At 37.7% G+C, this 23,171-nt stretch overlaps 1 protein-coding gene across 1 annotated transcript; it reads right to left on the reverse strand.

Annotated features, from left to right (window-relative positions):
* Nucleotides 1-3,115: 3,115 nt before the first annotated feature.
* Nucleotides 3,116-8,518, reverse strand: kcna1b (potassium voltage-gated channel, shaker-related subfamily, member 1b). Its single transcript, XM_026923772.3, has 2 exons — nt 7,074-8,518; nt 3,116-6,584 (listed from the first exon to the last, which is right to left on the reverse strand). The coding sequence occupies exon 2, from the start codon at nt 6,375-6,377 to the stop codon at nt 4,893-4,895; it is 1,485 nt and encodes a 494-aa protein (XP_026779573.1). The 5' UTR covers nt 6,378-6,584; nt 7,074-8,518; the 3' UTR covers nt 3,116-4,892.
* Between the last annotated feature and the right edge of the window lie 14,653 nt (nt 8,519-23,171).

A 23,171-nucleotide genomic window follows, 5' to 3' on the forward strand; every position in this document is an offset into this window, starting at 1 on the left:
ATGTTTATCCTACACACCCTACACCTCCACCAAGTGCAGAGATTAGGATGGCCCACTGGTTCTTTACAACCTTTTACAGAAGCATCTTTTACAGAAAAGTTTGAGATTCTACCTCAAATCTTTGAGATTCTACCTTCATACCTATTCAAGGGCGTATACCCCTTTAGTATCTGCCAGGAGATACAAGTGTTCTGTGCTGCATAAGACTTATGGCTTGGTGTCTTACCTGTGAATTTCTGATAGCAAAGGTGGAGTGCATGTATCTTTCATAGCACCCACTCTAGAGTCGCTCCCAAGCACTTACACCACTTTGTCAACACAAGAGATGATACAAATCTTCACTCATGGCCCTATTTTGATTCTGCGTAAATCACCCAGCTGATGATATCACACCGGGAGAAACTTGGTAAAAGCCAAATGGATGGAAACAAAGATCACCTGATAACTCCTGATATGCCTGATAACTACTCTCAAAAATGTTCTTTGGGGCCTCATGTGTTGCATCTGATCAGCTAATGTTGGTCCAATGCGAACGCAGAAGCTGGAAGGAGAAGTCATTTTCTTATTTTCTTATTCTTTTTTTCTTATTTTCTGCCAACTGCCTGTGCTCTTTCTAAAGGTATAAACGTTTTATTGTAATAAAGATTCAATTATTTTTCATTAATTTTTCTTCTACTTTTCCTAGTAGGGGCTGCACTATCAAAAGGCTGAGAAGGTCAGTCCAGATGTCTCTATCCACAGCCACACATTCCAGCTGCTTCTGGGGGATCCACAGATGTTCCCAAACCAAAAGTTAGATATAGTTATAGTTAGATATCTCTCTAGCACATCCTGGGTCTACCCTGGGGTCTCTGTGCAGTAGGATGTACCTGATACAGATCTACTAGGAGCCAACTAGGGAGCATCCTTGTAAGGTACCCAAACCAAAATGAGCTGACTATTCTCAATTTGGAAGAGCAGTGGCTGGCAGACTCTGGACTCTTGAGCTCCTCACAGATGTTTCCATATAGTTTAGGTCACATTATGTATCCTCAGTAATGACTAACAGATTTGTTCATAACTGGCTCCAAATGTAATCCTGGGGCCTTAATCAAATTCAACATTTTTCCTACAATAATTTTCAGGAAAGAAAAACAATAGAGATCATATTTATAGGCATTTATATTTATTGATATAGATGTGCAATAGGATGGACATGGGAGGAACATCCTTGCATAGACCATAGACTATGCTTTCACCAGCATCATATGATCAACAGAATGTGCATGTGTGTGTGTGTGTGTGTGTGTGTGTGTGTGTGTGTGTGTGTGTGATTGAACACATAGCTATGTACGGGAAAGAAATTTGTGTATGCACTTACAATGTGATGATGATAATAATAATAATAATAATAATAATAATTTGGCATTAAATAAAAAAACATGTGGGTGTTGAGTCAGCTTGATTTTCATCATTTCAATTATTTGGATCATGCAGTTCTTATTTTTTTCCATGCAGACTATAATTAAGCAGTTAAATGAACACAAAAGCTCACCACATTAACCATTTTTAAATATAACAGAGACATGGGTTGAATATTAAAGAATATGTTAAATGATGAATTTCAGCCCAGCAATTCAATACATTTTAATACTTTTAGACCAAATACCACTTTGTGGTACTCTGTTTCACATGGTTCTTAGGAATTCAGAGTAAGGATCACATGATTTTGTGCTAGATTTCTGAAAATGGATGGGCATTTATATATTCTAAGTAAAGGCAACAGAATGTATGAACATCTCTTGTCATTAAAAGATACCCAATAATACCTCTACATTAAAGCTTACATAATAGTTATTAAAGCTGATATAAAAAAAAGTACTACTAACATACAACCCACTCGGGTATGCAGATGAGGAAAAACAAAAAAAAAGGTGAGCACAGTTTTCTTCTTGCAATGAATAAATAATCAATACATGTTTTTAAAATATTCAAACAATTTCCTATATTAAAAATGATTTCAAATTGTACCACATTATGATAAATTAATAGGTATTTTATGGAATTTTTCTTGATTTAGATCTTCTAATTAAATTTTGACCCATGCATTTTCTTACTTTACTGTTTAATTACAGAAATGAGAAATAGTTCTTGAAACGATAAATGCTTTTGTCATGCTTTCCACCTTTCCTGTGTGATACATAGTATAATTCTCAGGTTTTGTATGCAATTAGTTATATATACTAATATTTTGAACAGTGCAATATGTTGAATCATTATCAAATGCTTTAACATATTAGGGCAGTTAAATTGCAATCACGCTCTTCATCCAAACTGAAGAGTTAAAATAGAACTATGCTTGGTCCTTTTGTTTATCTGTAATGGCTTATAAACAGTTAATTCCTTCCTCTAGCTTTGGCCTCATTATGAAAGTTCTTTCAGTGTATTATTATATAGAAATATATAGGAACAGTACTTTGCTTATTAAACATTGTGCTATCCTGGGATGAAAGCATACTGCTGCTACATTGTTTCCCTTCATTTATAAGATCTATTTATATACTTAGAGGTGACAAAGTGCTGCAGCTTTTTCTAGCAGTAACAACTTAACTCCTTTCTAACTTGGCTCCTTCCTCTGGGTAGATTCGCAAACTGCTTTTCCAAAGACGGTTTCATTAATAGACATGCAGCCCAACATATCATACAGTATAATCTCCAGTGTAGCATTATTTGTCTGGTTTACAAAGTATCTGTTACTGTTCCCTGTAATTAACAGTTGTCTCTATATGGATAAAATGGATAAATATACTATTTACTCTGAGCAGTAGGTTGCTTTATTTCCTGGCAGTGTTAAAAACCTTTTAAAAATAACACCATTGCTTGCAAAATGGAATAAATATGGTGCCACAGATTATATTTAGATTACTGATAACTGTTATTTTAACAGTGTCACAAATCTTTACACTGTTTGGAATAAACTAGCAGATAAAGATTTTTTAATAGTTGTTTGAAAAGGCAGTGGTAGAATGCCTAGCAGGATGTTAAGCTTCTGGGATGTCAGTCCATACATGACCACATTGAGGTAGACAGACACAAAATAAATTAAAAATAAATAAAAAATATGGATACACAGACAGCAAAAAAGAAGAAAAAATATATATTTCATCTCATCTCTACACAACATTGACTGTTTCTCAGATTAACTGGGGTAATCAACCGGGATTTATGTACAAGGTTTGATAGGGCAAAAAAAAGATATCCCACTTGTTTTCTGAGGTCTAACTGTTCTTATTTTCCCTTGTACTACTTCTCAAGCAGTCTGTTTTAGCAATCATCAAATCATCACTTTCTGCACACTCAGGCCATGTGACGAACCTTGTTCATTCTGAAATATGTCATGCACACAGAAACACCAAACTTTGTTTTGCTGTGCATATTCTGACTATTATAGTACAAATCATACTCAGATTGGTCCTTGACATTGCATCATACAGTTAAAAGGAGTTGCACAGTAAAACTGATGTTATTGTACATGGAGGCACTTTTTAAAAGTTCTGTCCGTAAGGGGGGTTAAAGGCACTATATGCAACATATACAGAGTAATATACTGTATGTATATCTTCAAACAGCGTAGATGTCAAAGCAGATACACTAAATATTTTACTTGTAAAGTTGACTAAATGGTTAATATGTTGTGAAATCATAAATGTGTTGCAAGCAGTAAAGGGTAGTTAATGAGAGTTGTGCAGCTTTTCAGAAGTTCACTGTTGGCATGATTCTTGTTAAGTTGGTAAGACAAGCATGAATGCATTTGTTTGACTTTTAAAGCATTGCACTGGCAGGTGTAGGTATAGCCTAATGAATCAGCCCATATGCAAAACATTTAGCTCACTGACCATCAGATACCCAGAAAACCTACAAAGACCTAATTAGTGTACCTTAAAACAAGATCCATTAATTGCCAGTTCTATAATCTGTAGGGTTTCGCCTTCATTCCCCATTAACTGCAGATGTAATACTGTTTGGAATGTAATGACATTGCTAATAAATGCCATTACAACATACTTCTATATTGTTTCAAAATATGTTGTTGAAATTAGTATGGATCCCTGTATTAATCTACAAGTACATACAGAAAGATCCATTGTGATCTGTTAATAATGGTGCCATGCATTAATCATACCAAGATACATAGTACCTGAGTTGAGTAGGCCTCAAAGCTTCACTGCTCCAACCTTATGATTAAACATTCATTTCTCAATCTATACCAGGAACAGAATGTAATAAGCACTGCATTTTGCAAAACCAAAGTCTGAAATTTGAGGGCAATATGTAAATGAATAGAAAAAATATTGAGGTAATGATTTGAGCATGCCATGATTGAACCAAAGAATATTTCAACATGCTTATACACTTCCAAAAGCCATGTTGTTTTTCACATGGAATTGGATCTTATAGGAGTAAGAGTTTTAGCATCTGATGGAGAAATACCAGCATTGGCAAGAAGCCATTAATAATGAGGTGCATTGCTGTTCAGTGAACCTCAAGATCAACAGCACCTATCCCAAAAAATGAGACAACACATCAGAATCTGCATAATGCTCTAGGAACTCAATTCCAGATGCTGTGGACAATGTTATTGTAATAATCCATGTCTAGTTGTTTTCCTGATGATCACACTGTTGACAGGTGGTGACAGAGTTCCCATTTGGACCTGCATTTTCATCTCCTTTTTATCTGCGATATCTTTATTTTCAGCAAACATTTTGAAATTCAGTGGCATATGAATGTATTCCTTGTCTTGGTAAAGCAAAAGCAATGCAATAATGCATTGACCTAGGCCTATATAAAGCATTCCCGTATTATTAATACGTCATGTTTGTTGTTTCTTCAAAATAAAAGTGGAGCAACAATTACACATCTGTCAGAAGCTTGCCCTTATTCACACAGTTCTGGTTTGAGATAGTGCAGTTCCCAGTTCTCAGGTTTGCCTCCCTAAAATTGTCAATGCTGTTATTCATGTCATCGTCTGTCTCCACGTATTCCGACTTACTTATGATAGATGAGCTGCGTCGACTGGAGTTGGAGTCAGATGCAATGTTGGGATTACTCACATTGAGGAGCTGTGCCTGCTCCTCTCCTTCTGTTTCTCTGTGGTAAAAATAGTTAAAGTTGGACACAATCACCGGGACGGGAAGTGCAATGGTGAGCACACCAGCAATGGCGCAAAGGGAACCCACAATCTTGCCTCCGATGGTCACAGGGTACATATCGCCATAGCCCACGGTGGTCATCGAGACCACGGCCCACCAGAATGCATCCGGAATACTGGTGAAGAAGGACTCCTTCTCCTCAGCCTCCGCAAAATACACTGCACTAGAGAACAAGATGACACCGATGAAAAGGAAAAAGATCAAGAGGCCCAGCTCTCTCATGCTGGCTTTCAGCGTCTGCCCCAAAATCTGCAGTCCTTTAGAGTGCCTCGAAAGTTTGAAGATCCTGAACACCCGGACAAGACGAATAACCCTGAGGATGGCCAGAGATGTGGCCTGTTCACCCCCTCCCTTTGCTTCCTTCCCCTCTTCATCTTCAGCAAGCTCTGTGCCAAGCGTGATGAAATAGGGGATGATTGCCACTACATCAATCGTGTTCATCATGTTTTTAAAGTAGGCTGCTTTGCTTGGGCAAGCGAAAAAACGGACAATCAGTTCAAAGGAGAACCAAATGATGCAGAGGGTTTCCACAACAAAGAAGGGGTCTGTGAAAATGTTTGGCTTGTAGTAGAAAGTACTGTTCCCAATAGTTTGCAAATGCCCCTGTGGATCCTCTTTGAGTTCTGGCAAGGTCTCCAGACAAAATATGACTATAGAAATCAGAATGACCATGACTGACACAATTGCGATGCCACGCGCAGGGCCTGAGCTCTCTGGATGTTCGAACAGGAGCCATACCTGTCTCTGAAATTCATTTTCTGGCAGTGGACGCTCCTCTTCACGAATGAAGCCCTCATCTTCCCGAAATTTTTCCATGGCCTCTACTCCAAGCTCGTAAAATTTGATCTCCTCAGAGAACATGTCTAAAGGGACATTGACGGGTCTTCTCAACCGCCCACCTGACTGATAGTAGTAGAGGATGGCATCAAAGCTTGGCCGGTTCCTGTCAAAGAAGTATTCATTCCTTAAAGGGTCAAAGTAGCGCATCCGTTTCTTGGGATTACCCAGCAGCGTGTCTGGGAACTGGGCAAGTGTTTTGAGTTGAGTCTCGAAGCGCAGTCCTGAGATGTTGATAACGACACGCTCGCAGCACTCGTGGTCCTCGTGGTCATGGGGGTACGGATCATGTGGATGCCCTGGCAGGGTTGAGGTCTCATCCATGTTATCTCCTGCCACCACAGTCATTTCTGCAGCTTAGACTTGCAGTACCAGAGAAAATATTGAAGCTAGATGAGCAGACATCCAGCTCCTGTATTGTTTCCACTCTCCACTGTACACACTGTCTACGACACGAGCCCCATTAGAAGAGAAAGCTCATATGGTTCCTTTTTACTACCAATTCGACTGCTCCCAGTTCCAGTAGACCACTGCATCATCTTCTTTCACTCACCACTCAACCAGAGAAAAACGAGACAGACAGATGGGGAGAAAGGATGGTAATTAGATATCAGAAGATATCACAGCAGAAAAAGCCTGCAGTAGGTTTGCCTGGTCAGCAAATTGTTCCTCCCTTTCTAAGACAGATAATGCTTGATAAAGTAGTCTCCTGGATCATATGCAATTACGAGAAGCGGCATTTATGCATCAGTATTTATGTGTCAGCATTCAAGTTTAAGGTTACTGCTCACCTTCTGGGTGCAAAATTGGTAGTGTATTGCACCTTGCACTACGATATCACATAGTTATTATGCTAAATCTCCAATGTTAAGTTTACAGACTATATACCATGTCAGATACAATGCTGCAGTGCTTATATAAACGCTGTAGGTGTTAATGCAACACTGGAAATTTTGCAAGCAGGTTAGATGACGTTCTGATCACTGCAGTGTGGTCTTAACAAACATAAACAGTGTAAACAGTAAACAGTGTGTTTGCGCTTACCTTTGGCGAGGTTTTAAGGGCTTGTTCGGTACCGGGTCACTCCATCAGTGTGTGTACGTGTGTGTGTGTGTGTGTGTGTGTGAGCGCGCGCGCTGCCGGTGCTCCAACTTTACACTGGCCCCCCTTGGTTTTTTCAATATGAATATCGCCTTACAGCAGTACGCGCAGCATTATGCGCTTTCTTGAAATATTAATCGGCTGCTTTGTCTTCGATAACATCCAGAGGTGCTTCCCATGTTCCGTTTCAAATGCAATCCGAGTTTGCAATAACAGGCAGGTGAAATCTTTTAGACGGGGTGTTGAACTCATGCCGAAGGAACCGGATGGGTGCCAGATGAAGACGCATGGAAAAAAGAATGATACCGATGACAGTGTGAGGAGTGCATCTTCTCCAGGCGCAGCTTCAACTGCTTTTCTCCTCTTTGGTGCAAATCAACAAGACACGGACGTCCCGAGATGCACAGCCACATACACACACTCTCTCTCACACACTCTCTCTCTGGCACACATACGCCGCCAGGCTGAAGAGAGAAGGAGAAAGGGAGGGTGGGAGGAATGAAGATTTGCAAGCGAAAAGAAGTCCATGATGATGTTAAAGCACATTGCAGGTTTTCATACGCACACAGCGTGGTGAGGAAAGAAGAGAGAGAGAGAGAGAGGAGAGAGAGAGAGAGAGAGAGAGGAGGGGGTTCCGACGCAATGCAGACACACTGTACTAACACAAGTGCTTTCCACGCCACAAACCCACAAATCCTTGAGCAAGAGATGGCTTCCCTCCTCCGCTTTAAAGGCCAGTTGCTGTTTTTACAGTAAATGTGCATCACTCTCCAGCGCATGTGCATGCAGCTCAGGAGCAGACTAATATAATCATGCATTAACACGCATTAACACATGTTCAAAATGAATTCTGCATTAAACGCATGTGCAAAAAAAGTTTTCCCGCAGACTGTTTGTATTACGCGTTTTGCTTTGGCATGCGTACTTCTTCCAGTCACATGAATAATCATGCATATTAATGCGTATATGCTGTATTTGACTGTTCTCTACTGTACTGATTTGATGACTTGAGCCCACTTTATTTAAAGACATCAAGAGCTTCCATGTGAAATTTCATGTTTTGTTATTGAATGATGTTTTAGATGTTTTAGGAGCCTTCAGTCTTATTCACAAAGCACCAGTGTGGCTGCAGGATTTCATTCCACCTAAGCAGAAGCCACACCTCATTCCACTTGTTTAATCTGATTTTGGTCTTCAATCAGCTGTTAGGTGTGGCTTCTGGTTGCCTGGAATGAAAGCCTACAGCCACACCAGCCCTTTGTGAGTAAAATTGAACACCAATGTTCTAGACTGATCAACATAATGTACTGCCATACGCTCTCACGAGAGCTAGGAGATCACTGGCACTGCTATGAGTAAGTCAATAACATTATGAATAAGAAATTACTAAACTGTTAGGTGCACTAAACTGCACCTTTCCATGTCACTGGGGTAGTGCCCTCAAGGGTACATGATTTGTAACTTTAGCGGGTATCTATTACATGATAACTTGAATGTAATGTACCTTTAAGATGGTTTAAGGTACATAATTGTAACTTAAGGATCACTCTTGTACATTTAATTAGCTTTTAGAGCAATGCATTATACACATTATGTACCTTTCCTTATTCCTGACTGTGTGAGAATTTGATCTACAGAACAGATATTATTCACTTTTATTTTCATGGGACATGACATCTTGAAATTGTTAAACTGTTAATCATTGTTGTCTCAGCTGAAGGACCATGTGCCTTTTTATTAGAGGTGCCATTAGTCCACACCAGTGGCCTGACCCCTCCTGGACCCTTCTGATTCACCAAAAAGCTAAAAAGTCACATTTGCAAAACAAGGTCAATTCACAAGAAAAACAACAGCTTTCAGCACCTTGGACAGTGGCATGCATTTGGTCTTGAATAGGGATTTCCAACAGTCTTAGAAATGTACTAACCTACAAAGCTTAGATTCACCTCATAACTAACACTGCTGATTCAGCTCAGTCAAGATCTCTTAAGACACTATTTATTTGTGAAGACAATATTCTGGGTTGTGTCTGATAGATTGGGTCTCAACTCTGCAGTAGGGTAGCACTACACCTGTTTAAAAAAGGGTTAAATCTCAAACCCCTCTGTCCCTTCGGGGGTAACCTATACTACCTACAATAGAGTGTTGACACGTCAGAGTGGGTTCTAATCAGCAATGGCTTGTGACCATAGATTTTGGAGGAGTAGGCTGACATTAATGATGACAGAGCCTCAAACAAATTAGGTTGAAAGGCTATCACAATTGACTTACGCTATAAGCTACTATCTAGTGAATTTTTAGAATAACCCTGTAAGAGCAGACAACATACCAGCGTACAGTCTAGCAGCTCATTTTAGTGGTTATTTTTTTGAGTTGTAGCAGTTACAGGGTCAACCACGTAAACCCTCTAGTAAGAAAAGACCTGAAACAAACCCCAAAAATTTGGCCATCAAACAAAAAATGACCACATTTTTTTCTTCTTTTTTTCACCCTTTGCAAGTATTTCACACGTGTTTTTAACATATTTCTGTACTGACATTTTCTACTCCATAACCACCTTTCCCTCTCTCAATCTTTGCATTATATCTTGCAATACAAATGGTTCTGTACATCATAGACACATTGTCTGCATTTACACTTTGCCTTTTTTGCAGAAAAGTATTAGATTTCATTCTGAGTATTTGTTATAAGACAAGATCTTGGCAGCTACAAAGTATTTAGAACTAGCCCAATCTGGCAACCCTGTCATTAACTGTCTGTCTGCTGCTCCTCCTCTGAGCATGGGGGTAGCGCGAATATTTCCCCAATGGACCTCTATTAGCACTCGTTGTAGTTCCCATTTCTGATGCGGTAATAGTAATGGAGCTAAATGGGACAGTGAGCTTGCTGCACCACGGCTGTGCGACATCTAGTGAGGCGAGCAAATCAATGGAACATCGACTTATATCTTTCAAATGGCTACATTTTTAAAATCATTGATCACTCAAAATAGGTAATTAGTGTTTCAATGGAATTTAAAGCATATGGAGTTGTGAATGAGAACTGTATGAAGGCTAAATATTTGTTGAACAGTTGATATAAACCTGCCCCTTATGGATAAGTCCCTACTGGTTCACTTAGAACATTAAAAAAAAGCAAAAACAATTCTTCAGGAACTTTTTTTTTTTGTATATAGGAAGATGGATGGAGAAGCCTGGTCCAGAGAATAAGCCCAACATCTAGGTCTGTCCAAGCATATGCATGGCATAGCCACATGGCTTAGATTACTATGCAAAGTATCAGCTTTGTCTGATTTCCTTACTTGGTTTATAACCAGCATATTTGCATCATTCATTGGTATTTTCATGTACCAGGCACTACATGCTGCACTGCTGTGTGGAGGCTGGATTAAACACCAGGCTGAAGGGAAAAAATGATGGGCAGTGCCATTCTACAGAAAACAAATTAGACAAAATTATATTTCTTAATTCTAGTTTTATATAAATAATCAATAATTCAGAGGAGAGGAAGTCTATCCTAAAACCAATATCATTAGTGAGTGTCAATGTAATTTGAAGGAACACTAGTAGGATGGGTTACACTGATTTACAGTATGATGACCTTCTAACAAAATTTATGCCTATTTGCAGAACACACCTATCATGTAATCAATTAACTTAGCACATTCATCTAGAAAGCTGAATTACGCAGCTAATCTTCAGTGCTGCCTTTTTTGGTGAGATCTTTTGAAAAATGGCTCAAGCTGTTTTACAGTTGTGCTGCCAATCTAACATGGCATGGAAAAAAACTCAGTGTAGCATAGAGATCACCTGAATAAGTGTTTTTTTTTTTAAACTACTGGTCATAATACACACTGTTCCTGCAGAGCTCTAAGCTCTCGCCACATTCATTCTCTCAGTACGTATTCATTAACACTGACGCCCACCATGTAGCTTCCTTAAAGTGAGCCAGGCCATGAGCTCACACACTGGACTTACACAGGGCTGATTGTAGCTTCTTGCCCCAGTTTGCCAGCACTGCAGCATGGGGACATCCTGCAGTTAGCAAGAGAGTGAGAGAGGGTTCAAAATATACAGCATGTTCCACACATTTCTCCATGGTAACCAGGAGCTAGCAGGCACTAAAAGAGTGAGGGAAGAGGAGGAGGGAAATGGAAAGAGATAGAGTGGGAGGGAAAGAGAAAAAGCACCGACTGGTGCTGTGCATGCAGAATCGAAAGCATACCTATGAGTAACAGCTTTAACACACTGCAAGCCATTATTTCTGCTACTCATAGGACAAGGCCATGCAGGTGATTATGTCACATGATCCACATTTTATTTGTTTTGATATCTGAAAATGGGGTGATGAACCTTGACAGGTTGACCACTGCACACAATAGAGGTGTTGTATTTCAGATTGATCAGTAATAATAACAGTAGGATTGGCAGTAGATTTTCCTTCCACCCGGAAACCTACATTTTAAACCTGAGATAATGTTAATGAGTTAATATAATAAATATCCAAAACTTGAATGCAGTTAGATAATAATCAAGCTGGTTTGCTGGTTTACATACAATAGGCAGCTCTTTTATGCATTGCTACAGACAATATTCACACAGTGTGGAGTAGCTGTGTCCAGTGTTTTTGAAGTTAATAGTGTGAGGAGAATGTCAACTCATCTGTGGTTTTGGCAGCCTACAGTGTCTCAGCAACCTTTAGCTCAGTGGAGCACAATGTGGTGAAATGTTTCTGAATCATTTTATTCCCACCTCTCATCTTTTATAGGTCACTGACCATTCTACTCAAGTGCCTACAAATTTCTGTAGTGTGATATGTTCAAGAATACTGTTACATTGCTGCTCCAATTAATTTGATCTGGATAACAGCGTGTTTTTTTATCAACAATTTTTAAAGGATTTAGGTATCTAAGAATATTATTGCCAGAGAAAGAGAAATAAAGAGCATAGAATGTGTGAAGACAGATTTAGCAATTTTTAAAGAAAAATATCATATATTTATATATAATATAAATACATATATAATGATTTTCCTCCCAATTCAACGATTCAGGTTTTGCATCTTTCTGAGCTACCGACCATGAAATTACTTATTATGTGAGCGAGTCTGTGACAGAGAGTTATCCTGCCATTCTGCTGTTTAAAGGAGAACCCTGATGGATGCCTTCAAAAGGAACCTCAATCACATATGGCTCACTGAAAATGACTCACAGAGGAAGAGTGCATGGAAATGCTCTGCATTCAGGGTTTGTTCGTGCACCTGCCAAAAATACATGATACGACAACCAGCACTTAACAACTTTTCTTTACTCCTAATTCTATGCCAATGCCATTGTTCTGATCTGACCTTTATATATAGATATAGCCTTTTAATCTTGCTTGACTTTGTGAAACTGATAGAGGTATGTGTCCTTCTTCAGAATTGCTGCAACAGACCAATGCTTAATCGTGGTGCCTTTTGTGAGCCATTTTGCAGCTTCTTATGAATATTTACAGGTCACTGAACTCAAATCATGTTCTTCTAATCTGACCTGTTTTGGTCATACTCACTGATGTTTTCATGCAATAAATTACACACTTTCTTTTCTGTGCAATTATGTGTTTCTGCAGGGAGTTACTCATATTATTACACATTTTTCAGTTAGACACTGAAGTTTGTGTAACGTGATCAGGGTGGAGTAATTGTACTTTAGATAGATACAGTACATTTTCAAGAAAAGAAAACATATTTTATGCCTTATATTTCTTTTTAGACCTTCAAAATGCTAGCTACAAAACTTGAAGGTCTCTTCTTCACTCCAGACCATTAGACTTATGTTGAACTTGAGCATGGTTGCCCCTGGCCTCACCTCATTGCAACGTTTCAGTATACTGGAGCAAGCAAAGACTCATATAAAATAAGCGTCTTCTTTGTCTCCCTAGAAGGTATGAACTCCACCTAAATTGAAAAAGCATGTTGAGGAAAGTTTTGCTAATTTGATAACATTGACTAAGTTTCCAGTAGCTAGCATAATTTGTTAGGCAGCAAGTCAAATTCTAGCTAATGCAAAATATTGATTATTTACAGAATATTTTACTTCTGATTAATTTATTTGCAAACTTTGTAGAGTTAGGAATGCTTACTGTGTATGTCCCCCTCATGAGGAACAGCAAATTGTGTTAGTCATCAACAAACTTATAGAGATTGAATGATGTTTTCAGTAAAGTGGCATAGTTGATTTAAATTTATAAAAATATATTCTAACAATTTTAGATTGTTATTTTAGATGTTATTTATTGTTAAAGTCATTTTTCACATGAAATAACGTTTATAACTTGATGACACTTAAAATGAGCAGCTTTTTGGCTGAATACTTCCATTTTTAATAGAATAAAATTTTAACGTATTATCTATACTTTGCTTTGGTCACGTACAGGAATACAGCTTAAAAAAGATTCAAGTAAAAGCATTGCTTGACAGTCAGAGGTACATCTTAAGCCCAGTATTCAGGATGCTGTCCATGGTTGAAGATGAGTTTATAAGCATTTGGCTGATTTCTCACTGCGAGAGGGGGAGATTATTGTAAACTTTGGTGGATGTGTAATAAGACCTACTTCTTCACTTGGAACTGGCTACAAATAATTTTAGGAGAAAAGGTGTTTAAGGGATAGTGGGGGTTATGCAGAGGTTTTCAGAATTCAGAAAATAACAGAAGGCACCTTATAATGTGGAGGTCATGGTCAATTTCATATGAGTTAATATTGTGTATTGGTAAATTGATGGATATGTCCATACTGGTAAAGGTGGGTATTGTCATTGGCATATACAGTAGATGGTAGTGTGTAGTTAAAAATTGGTGGAGATGTGTATTGGTACACATTGGTGTAGGTGTATGCAGTATGGTGGCATAGCAGGTAGTGTTCGTGCTTCACAGTTCCAGGGTCAGTTCCATCTGATCTTCAGCTCTGGTTGCTGTCTGTGTGGAGTTTCGCACATTCTCCCTGTGAACAGAAGGGTCTCCCAACAACATAGCAGTAGGTAGATTAGCCACTTAAATTGGCCCTAGGTGTGAATGAGTCTGATCAGGATGAAGCATTTACTGATGAATGAATAAATAGTGGTACTGGACTAGTGCACATTGGTGTATTTGATGTGGTGCATATACATACATAGGTACTTGTTAGTAGCGTTGTGTGTCGATACACACTGAGGACTGGTGGATTGGTACACACAGGTATAAAGTCATGGTGCATATTTGTGGGTGTATGTAATGGTACACATTGATGGTGGTGTAATGGTACACACTGTTAGTGCTGTAATATTACACATTGTGTGAAATGTGTACTATCCTGGTGCACATTGGTTTAGTTGGTGGTACACAATGGTGGACGTGTGTACTGGGTAGAATTATTGTACTCACACAATGTTAGCTATTGAGATTTTAGGAGAAAATGGGAAGCAATGGAGACACAGGTTTTGATATACATTTTCCCAGCATTGTTACACTGTATTCTTATTGTATTATAGTATTGTTGGTGTTAGACCTGTGTTCCAGCCTAATTTTCTGTTTCATTTACATGGCTGCATTTAGATTTTCATACAAAGAACTAAATGCCTACTATTACTCATCAAATTAGAATTTATTGGGTCACAGGGACATATTTCAGTAATTAAAAAAACTCTGTAGATATTAATTATGTCTTTTAGCTTATGTCATGCTTCAGCATCTGAAAGAAGCAACTGAAAAAGGAAAAAAAAATCACCGAAAGCACAAACAAACCAGCAGAGGGTAACAGGTCTCGCCTACAACAACAGTGACAAATCAGTTGGTATTTACTGTATAGCTGCTTACTGTTTCACAGATCTGCCTTCATAAATTGCTGTGACATCTCCCTAATTTCATATTATTTTAGGGCTTTGTAAGCTGGGTCTAGGATGATGAAGATACACTTACAGATTAGGAAGAGCTGCTGTACAATTTGGTATCAGGAACATACACAGGCGAGTAGCAGAGTCAGCATTTTGATGAGATGACTGGTAATGTCTGGCAATTGACATTAAAACTGGCTCAGATGATCAGGTCAAGTCCCCATCTAACTATCCAACAGGAAGCCATGTTATAATGCTCAGTCAAAGAGCGGACCTTTTACAGCCAAGCATCTCTCTATTAAATTGTGAGAAATGATGAGAATATATGACTATTACACCAGTGATCCTTTATCTTATGAATAGATAAAGGAGTTCTCCACATGTAACTTTGTGGTGGTGGCACACACACCCTGTGTTTCATACAGTACATATCACATCTCTCTGTATTACATGCAGTAAACCTGCTGGTGTGGAACTCCTGATCTCTGATTTTGCCTAGCAACAGCAGTGTAGTAGAGGGTTTCTGCGACAGCCTTCACATGCATTTAAAGGGGAACAGTGTTTCACGTATGAGATACAGTCCTTTTTTTTTTTATTTAATTTATGCCCCGTCTAAGATATTAAACATTGTTTTTATTCTCAGCAGGAAAAGACTGCAATGGTTGGGGTTCTTTTTTGCATTGAGGGTATATTCTCGTACACACACGGAAATATGTACAGAGACGCCATCATGCCATTTGAAGGGGATCCAATGTGTGAAATGAAGTGCAGTTATTGTATGAATGCAGACGCCTCCACCTCCATCCCCCAAAGTCTCATTCACAAAGTGCTTATATAATACCTGTGTTCCATTTATAAAGCCAATAGTATGGGCATGGGGGAAGAGATATACTCACACAACGCCCTTCAAGATGAGCACTTGTGCCCCAGGGGCTGTTGAGGCCGGACTCTGGGGAGCTATTCTTAGCTTCATGCTCTAGCACAGCCAATGAAAGAGAGAGAAGAACGGACAGATGTAGGGGGAGGGAATCCGACAAATGGGGAGTGTGGTGGTGTCGTATGAGAAAGAGGGAGAGTGGGGGTGTGCATGTAAGAGAAAGTGATTGTGTATGCGTGTACGTTGCCAAAGTCATGGCTGGTGGTGTACGAATGCCTTGGAAGTGGCTTAGAACCAAATGGCAGTATTTGTGAATTTGTCAGTAATTGGCTGGATGACTTTGAACATGAATGGCTGCTACATTACATTCTGCTTGTACTGTTCATTTGGACAGCCATCTATATAGCAGACATTCAAAAGCCATAACTTCTAATATCACTCATAGTGAAATTAACACTATTTTTGCTATTATTATTGAGTATGGAATCACAGATGAGACATACAGTATATGCATATGTAGTAGGGGTGTACTATCTGTATCTATTCAGCAATCCAAATTCGTATAGGTATCTAGAATTTGAATTAAACCTGAAGTGGGTGTGTCCTAAGTCGGAAGGATTATTATTATTATTATTATTATTATTATTATTATTATTATTTTGAAATAGAGACATGGATGAGACTGTTTTTTTTTTTAATCCTGCTTGTGAAGTTGTTATTTTTGGTTATACCTTCTTTCTAACAAGTTAAGTTCTTATATTTCCCAAAATATAAACAAACTAGTAGCCTAATTTAAACCACAACCCTAACCAGGCAGTTACTAATGATGACTGAATGCTGTAAATGGATTGTTCACATTGATGAATGTGGTCTTTCTTTCTCCACAGGATTTATGTCTGACTGCTCGCCTGCATGACAGTGAAAAACTCACATTCGTATGACTTTTTAGTTGTGTCCCGTGGGATCCTAGTCCCAATGTACACCACTAGTCTCACTAATCAATCAGACATAACGAACCAGATGCCAGGTGAACTTGTCTGGCAAGCTTTCTAAAAAAAAACCCTGAATCGTAAGCCTCCTTTTCTAATGTTTAGAACATTATCTGTTCACTCTATATAATGTATTCATATTCTGATATATATCCCTATGCAGCCTCTAGGTGAGCTTCTGGCTCAATAATAATGATGTGGTTAAACATTATCAACATTTGTCCTAAACAATAAATGCCACCATGCGCTAACAGTAATGCATTGTGTAATATGTATAGTGAATAATATACTGTAATATTCATATGTAAATTAATGACTGGGTCCAGAACCATGTCCAGATTTAGTTATTCTCTGCATCTATGTAAACTCTCAAGACCCTTGATTTAACAACTTAAAGAAAGGCAGACAAGTGTGAATGAGAAAGCAAGGTTGTAGCTGGGGCACATGTGCACACAAGCTTATGTGAGTCATTAGTTTAAGTCAGTTTAACTCTATGTCTTATATCCATAAATGCTGTAAATGTCAGTTGCCAGTTTATTTGTTACACGACTGGCATACCTCATATAAACACTATATATACACACAATATATATACTCAATATAAGCATTGAGAAGGTATTTTATTATGTGTACCATCTGGAAATTAATAAACTGGCATATTGGCATAACTGGAGTATAGCGTAATCGTTATTTGTACTAAAGTGCAAATATACAGTACAGTAGCATTGTACACATGTGTTTCAATGATAGTAGCAAAGCTTGCACATTTGATGTGGAAAATTGTATCCCATGGCATGACACCCATATGACTTTCACATCAGCTAAAGTGCTATTTGTTTCAGTAATGTAATTTAGGCAGGTGAAAGCACAGCAGCACTAGTTAGACCCTCTAGCAGGTCCTGCTGTGCTTGCTGTGATAGAATTGATACTAGGATGCCTAGTGGAGGGGTAAGTGCTGTGACCACAGCTTGAGATGTTGACAGACTAAGGCCCTGTCCACATGTATGCCGACATTTTAGAAAATATTTTTTTCTCTGCATTTTGGTCTCCCAACCACAAGAAAAAGAGTTTTGATTCACAGAAAATTAAGGCTATTGAAAATGTCCTCCCAGATGGAGTAATTTTAAAATTCACTTTTCACTGTTTTCATGTTTATTCATTGTTTATTTAGTGCTGACCTGAATAAGATATTTCACATAAAAGATGTTTACATATAGTCCACAAGAGAAAATAATAGTTGAATTTATAAAAATGACCCCGTTCAAAAGTTTGCATCCCCTTGATTCTTTATACTGTGTTGTTACCTGAATGATCCACAGCTGTGTTTTTTTGTTTACTGATAGTTGTTTAAGAGTCCCTTGTTTGTCCCACAAAAAAAATCCTTCAGGTCCCACAAATTCTTTGGTTTTCCAGCATTTTTTGTGTATTTGAACCCTTTCCAACAATGACTGTATGATTTTGAGATCCATCTTTTCACACTGAGCACAACTGAGGGACTCATATGCAACTATTACAGAAGGTTCAAACGCTCACTGATGCTCCAGAAGGAAAAAACATGCATTAAGAGCCGGGGGGTGAAAACTTTTGAACAGAACGGAGATGTGTACATTTTTCTTATTTTGCCTAAATATCGTATTTTTTCATTTAGTACTGCCCTTCAGAGGCTACAGAAGATAGTTACATGTTTCCCAGAAGACAAAATAAGTTAAATTTACCCTGATCTTCAAATTCAAAAAGTTTTCACCCCCGGCTCTTAATGCATGGTTTTGACCTCAACTGTACATATATATATAACTATGCTTTAAAAAATATCCATATACATGTGTATGGGGCCTAAATCTCACTGTCCTCCAACAAGCTAATATCTGAAATCAAATCAGCAGTCACACAATTCATTATAGTGACTGTTCCTAATAGGATGGCTGCGTTCATTGTTAAACCAATGCTTTTTAATGCCAAAGGGGCGTGGTTGCTCAAAATTTAAACATGTTAATCATTAGATAGGTTAAATAGGAGAAGTCTTAAAATTTAACCATTAAACTAAGGTACTCCTTTGGTCATCGCTAGAATGTGAGACTGCACTTTAGTATCAGTGTCTACAAAATGAACTTCCTCAATAGATGTGTTAATCTGTTTGCACACTCATAATCAGTATTTTTTTTTAGTACTACTTTTTTTTTAAAATAATTTTAGCAGGGATATGGACTATCATTTATATGCGTCACTTGGTGGAGTTTTCTCTTACAGACATTATATATATATATATATTATTGTTTAATGTAAAATATATAAATATATTTGTTCAAACATGGTGGAGGCAGTGTTATGGCAAGAGCATGTATGGCTGCCAATGGTCACTGGTGTTTATTGATGATGTAACTACTAACAGAAGTAGCAGGATGAATTCTGACATATATATACTTTCTGCTCAGATTCAGTCAAATGCTGCTAAACAGATAGGACTGTGCTTTACAGTACAGATGGATAATGACCCACAATGTACCCTGAAAGCAACCCAAGACCTTCTTAAGGCAAAGAAATTAAATGTTTTTAAATGTCCGCTGACCTCCACCCAACTGAGCTGCTTTTCACTTACTGAAGACAAAACTGAAGTCAGAAAGACCCACAAACAAGCAGCAACTGAAGGCTAAAGGCATGGCAAAGCATCTCAAGGGACTTCAGGCAGTCACTGACTGCAAAGGATTTGCATCCAAGTTTTAAAAATAATCCTAATATTTATGATTGTTAGTTTGTCCAATTACTTTTGAGCCTGTGAAAATGGGGGGACTCTGTAAAAAAATGGCTGTAATTCCTAAACAGTTAATACAATATTTTTGTTAAATGCCTTAAATTAAAGCTGAAATCCTACACTTCAATCACATCCTGATTGCTTTATTTCAAATCCAGTGTGGTGGTGTACGGAGGCAAAATTACAAAAATTTTGTCACTGTACAAATACTTATGGACCGACTATATATATACCATCTCATTGCAATCCACTCTCTGGGGAGACAGGCCCTTGATTTGTCCCTCACAGCACAGACATACAGCGTTTCGAAATTTTTCTTCCTCATCAGCACATCTCAAAATGAGCAATGTGTTGCGCCAATGCCACAGGCATGTGTGTGTGTGTGTATGCCTGGGCTTTTGGCATATGTGTGTGCTTGTCAACTGGGCTTATGTCTTCTGTCATTCCCCTGAAGCTCTCGCGGAGTGATGAGCTAATGTCATGTGCCATAATGGAGTCTAGAGATGTGATGGCGCCTAGCTGAATGGCAAGGGAGGGGATACATTTTTGATTGCATTAACATTTCAGTAGGGTTGTGTTTCACTGTGCTTCGATCAGACCCATCTATAATGTGGAACGCATTGTCTCAAACCTCTTTAATAATTGATCAAAATGGTTTCATTTCACTTGAGTGAAATGAGTTTGAATAAGAGAGACTGCTGACAGGAGGAATTCAGGTGACCAACAGCCTGTGTTCGTTGCTGTGCGAGAGTGTATGTGGGTATTTGTGAGCAGAAATTAATCATTATATATGTGAATTTGACAACAGGTTTTTAACCCTTAAACGAATGGATATTTTTAAAGCTATATTTACCATTTAGTAAACCAGCATTTACACTACCAGTCAAAAGTTTGGAAACACTAGTTTAAATAGGTATATATATTAATTGTCTTAAATACATTTTGATAGACATATGGTTAAACGTATGTTTTTTTTTTAAAAACAAATGTAAATTGTGAAATTAATGCCTGTGTATAAATTCATTTCAAAGTGTTTTAAATAAGCCTCGGGTAAGGCTCCCTACTGAATGTGATTGAGAAAATACCAAGTGTGTAAAGCTTTTTCAGGAGTACAGTTATGAATTTAAAATATACAATAGTTTCAGTTTGTATAGCAATTTTTCATTACTCCATATGGGTTCCTTCATAGTATTAATGGCTGCTAGTGTATGTATATTTAACACAGGTTTCTTCCATAAACTTAAATATTAATGTAAAATTGTCATTAGAATTTATTGACATACCATATTTTGTTACAATTTATTCTTTATTTTGTTTATTATTATATGCAGATTATACTATAAATTACAGAATGTGGTTCATAACTACTAATAGACAGAATATTGTTTAGACATCTAACAGAAATTGTAATATTTTCTGTTAATTTTCTTTTGGTACTGAAAATTGTTGATAGCAGAAAGGTAAAAGAATACTAATAAGGTGGTGGCCTTGGTGAAAAAAAAAATGGATGAGGTAGATGGGGAAGGGGGACCTTATCTTCACTGGATAAGTTCCAAGTACCATCAAAATGCTTCAGGATTCCTCTGTCATTTTAAAGCCAAACAACATAATTACACTCGTTCTCAAAGTCACTCAGTGCAGTCACCTTGATCCCTAGCCACTCTTTCATTCAGAAGAGTAACGTGAGGATGATGTGACAGTTGCCCTAGCTATTCAGTCTGAGACTGGATTTCCCTGTTAATTAAAAAAAAAGCCTGCATTGATCATTCTGATCATTCTGATCATTCTTACACTGTATATATCCCCATGTGTGCATTCTGTAAAATCAGAAGGTGACTGTAAGAAATAGGTTTTTTATTCACCAGTTTCAGCTAAGCTTCATCTCACACCATCCCAGCAGACAAATAAAAAAAAATTATAAAATAAAAGCACAGAATGTCCATTTTCTTTCATTAGCCTTTATTTTTTCCTTCCACCAGTTTGTCCCTTGTATGCATTTTATACACACTTGTACTCAGTGACTCCATTGGCTTGGGTTACAGAGAGTCTGTTACGAAAAAAAAAAAAAAAAAGATTTGCTAATCCTCTTGTGTGAAAAAGTCTCTTCTAAAAATAGCAGCTGAGGCCTGGAAGGGGATTCCCTAAAGACCTTTCTGCAGGACACATTATAATAGCTTTGTGCTTTTAATGAATTCTTAATATCTGTCTCACTTACTTATTAATCAGTTTTACTTACTTTAGCAGTGAGGAAATACATTTACATTAGATTGTGCAATTTGTATATATTTGAAACTTTTTTGGAGTGTTAGGAAGATATTAATAACAAGAAATTTACTCAACAGAACAGAACTGACTAAATAAATCTGCGATTTTTCCTCCATATGACATGATGAGAAAGGGACTGATGTGGATGATGCTGATAATCAGTGATAACTCATTTCTCAGTGTAACTTACTTCCTTGCAAAAAAAAAATAATAATCTTTAAAATTTGACAGTAATGTTTTTCCATAAGTAGATTAGGTTATAAATATAGAGTGGCACAACAAGTGGCACAACAGAAATGCATTTTTCCCCCAAATTAGGGAGAAAATGGGGAAATGTAGATGTAGGCATCTACATTTTGAAATCTTTAAATGTATTAACTTTTTTTTCCTTTTTCACTTTTGAATGTAACCAAACTTTAAACTCTTATAACCCTACTTCTGGATGAAATACACACAAAAGAGAAACATTTAAGGAAATCATGTAGTATTCAGAACTACTGTATGTATAGTAGAAAATGTCTAAAGATTACAGTGTGAAACTGCAACATGTGTTTTCCCAGGCTGCTACATTATGTAATGCCAAGACTAGTGTATCACACACACCAAACTGCATTTTTTTAAATTCAGAGGTTATATGGTCTGAGGCCAAGTTGTCTTACTTTGCACTTTTTTTACACAGTCAGCATCATCCACATCTTACATGGTTATTTAAGTAAACAGCGTGTTTCTTTGAGTAAAATCATTACTTTTGAATGAAGGAATGAAGACAGGAGACTTTAAGCAATGAGGGCCTTATCTCTCTCTCTCTCTCTCTCTCTCTCATCCTCTTCTTTCTCCCCATTTCCCCTAAACATGACTCTACTGTCGGGAAAGTGCAGGGCAGCTGGCCAACACTTATCTCATTGCTTCCTTTGCTCCTGTTCCTTTCTGATGCTCAGCAATCTCCACCATGTGGAGCCTGTATGTATTGGGCATATTAAACACGAAGACCTGCCCTACAACCATTTCATAATCATTACATACAGTCATTACATTATGTTACGCATTACAGTTGGCACCAATGTTTTATTCCTTTTTTCAATTTTGTTTATTATTGGAATTTCTAAATCAGTTTTGCAACGGCTAACAGCACAACCAACTGAGATTTAAATTTTAATGTAATTTAAATACATTTCTGATATACAAAATGCTAATTCATATTTGTAATTATAATTGGGGAATAATAATATTATAATATTGTAATTCATATTTGATAGAAGCAAATTTGCATTGGAATGATTTTGTGTTATATACAATACATTATTGTAGTCTCA

Source organism: Pangasianodon hypophthalmus, chromosome 18 (genome assembly GCF_027358585.1).
Source record: "Pangasianodon hypophthalmus isolate fPanHyp1 chromosome 18, fPanHyp1.pri, whole genome shotgun sequence".
Lineage (NCBI taxonomy): Eukaryota > Metazoa > Chordata > Actinopteri > Siluriformes > Pangasiidae > Pangasianodon > Pangasianodon hypophthalmus.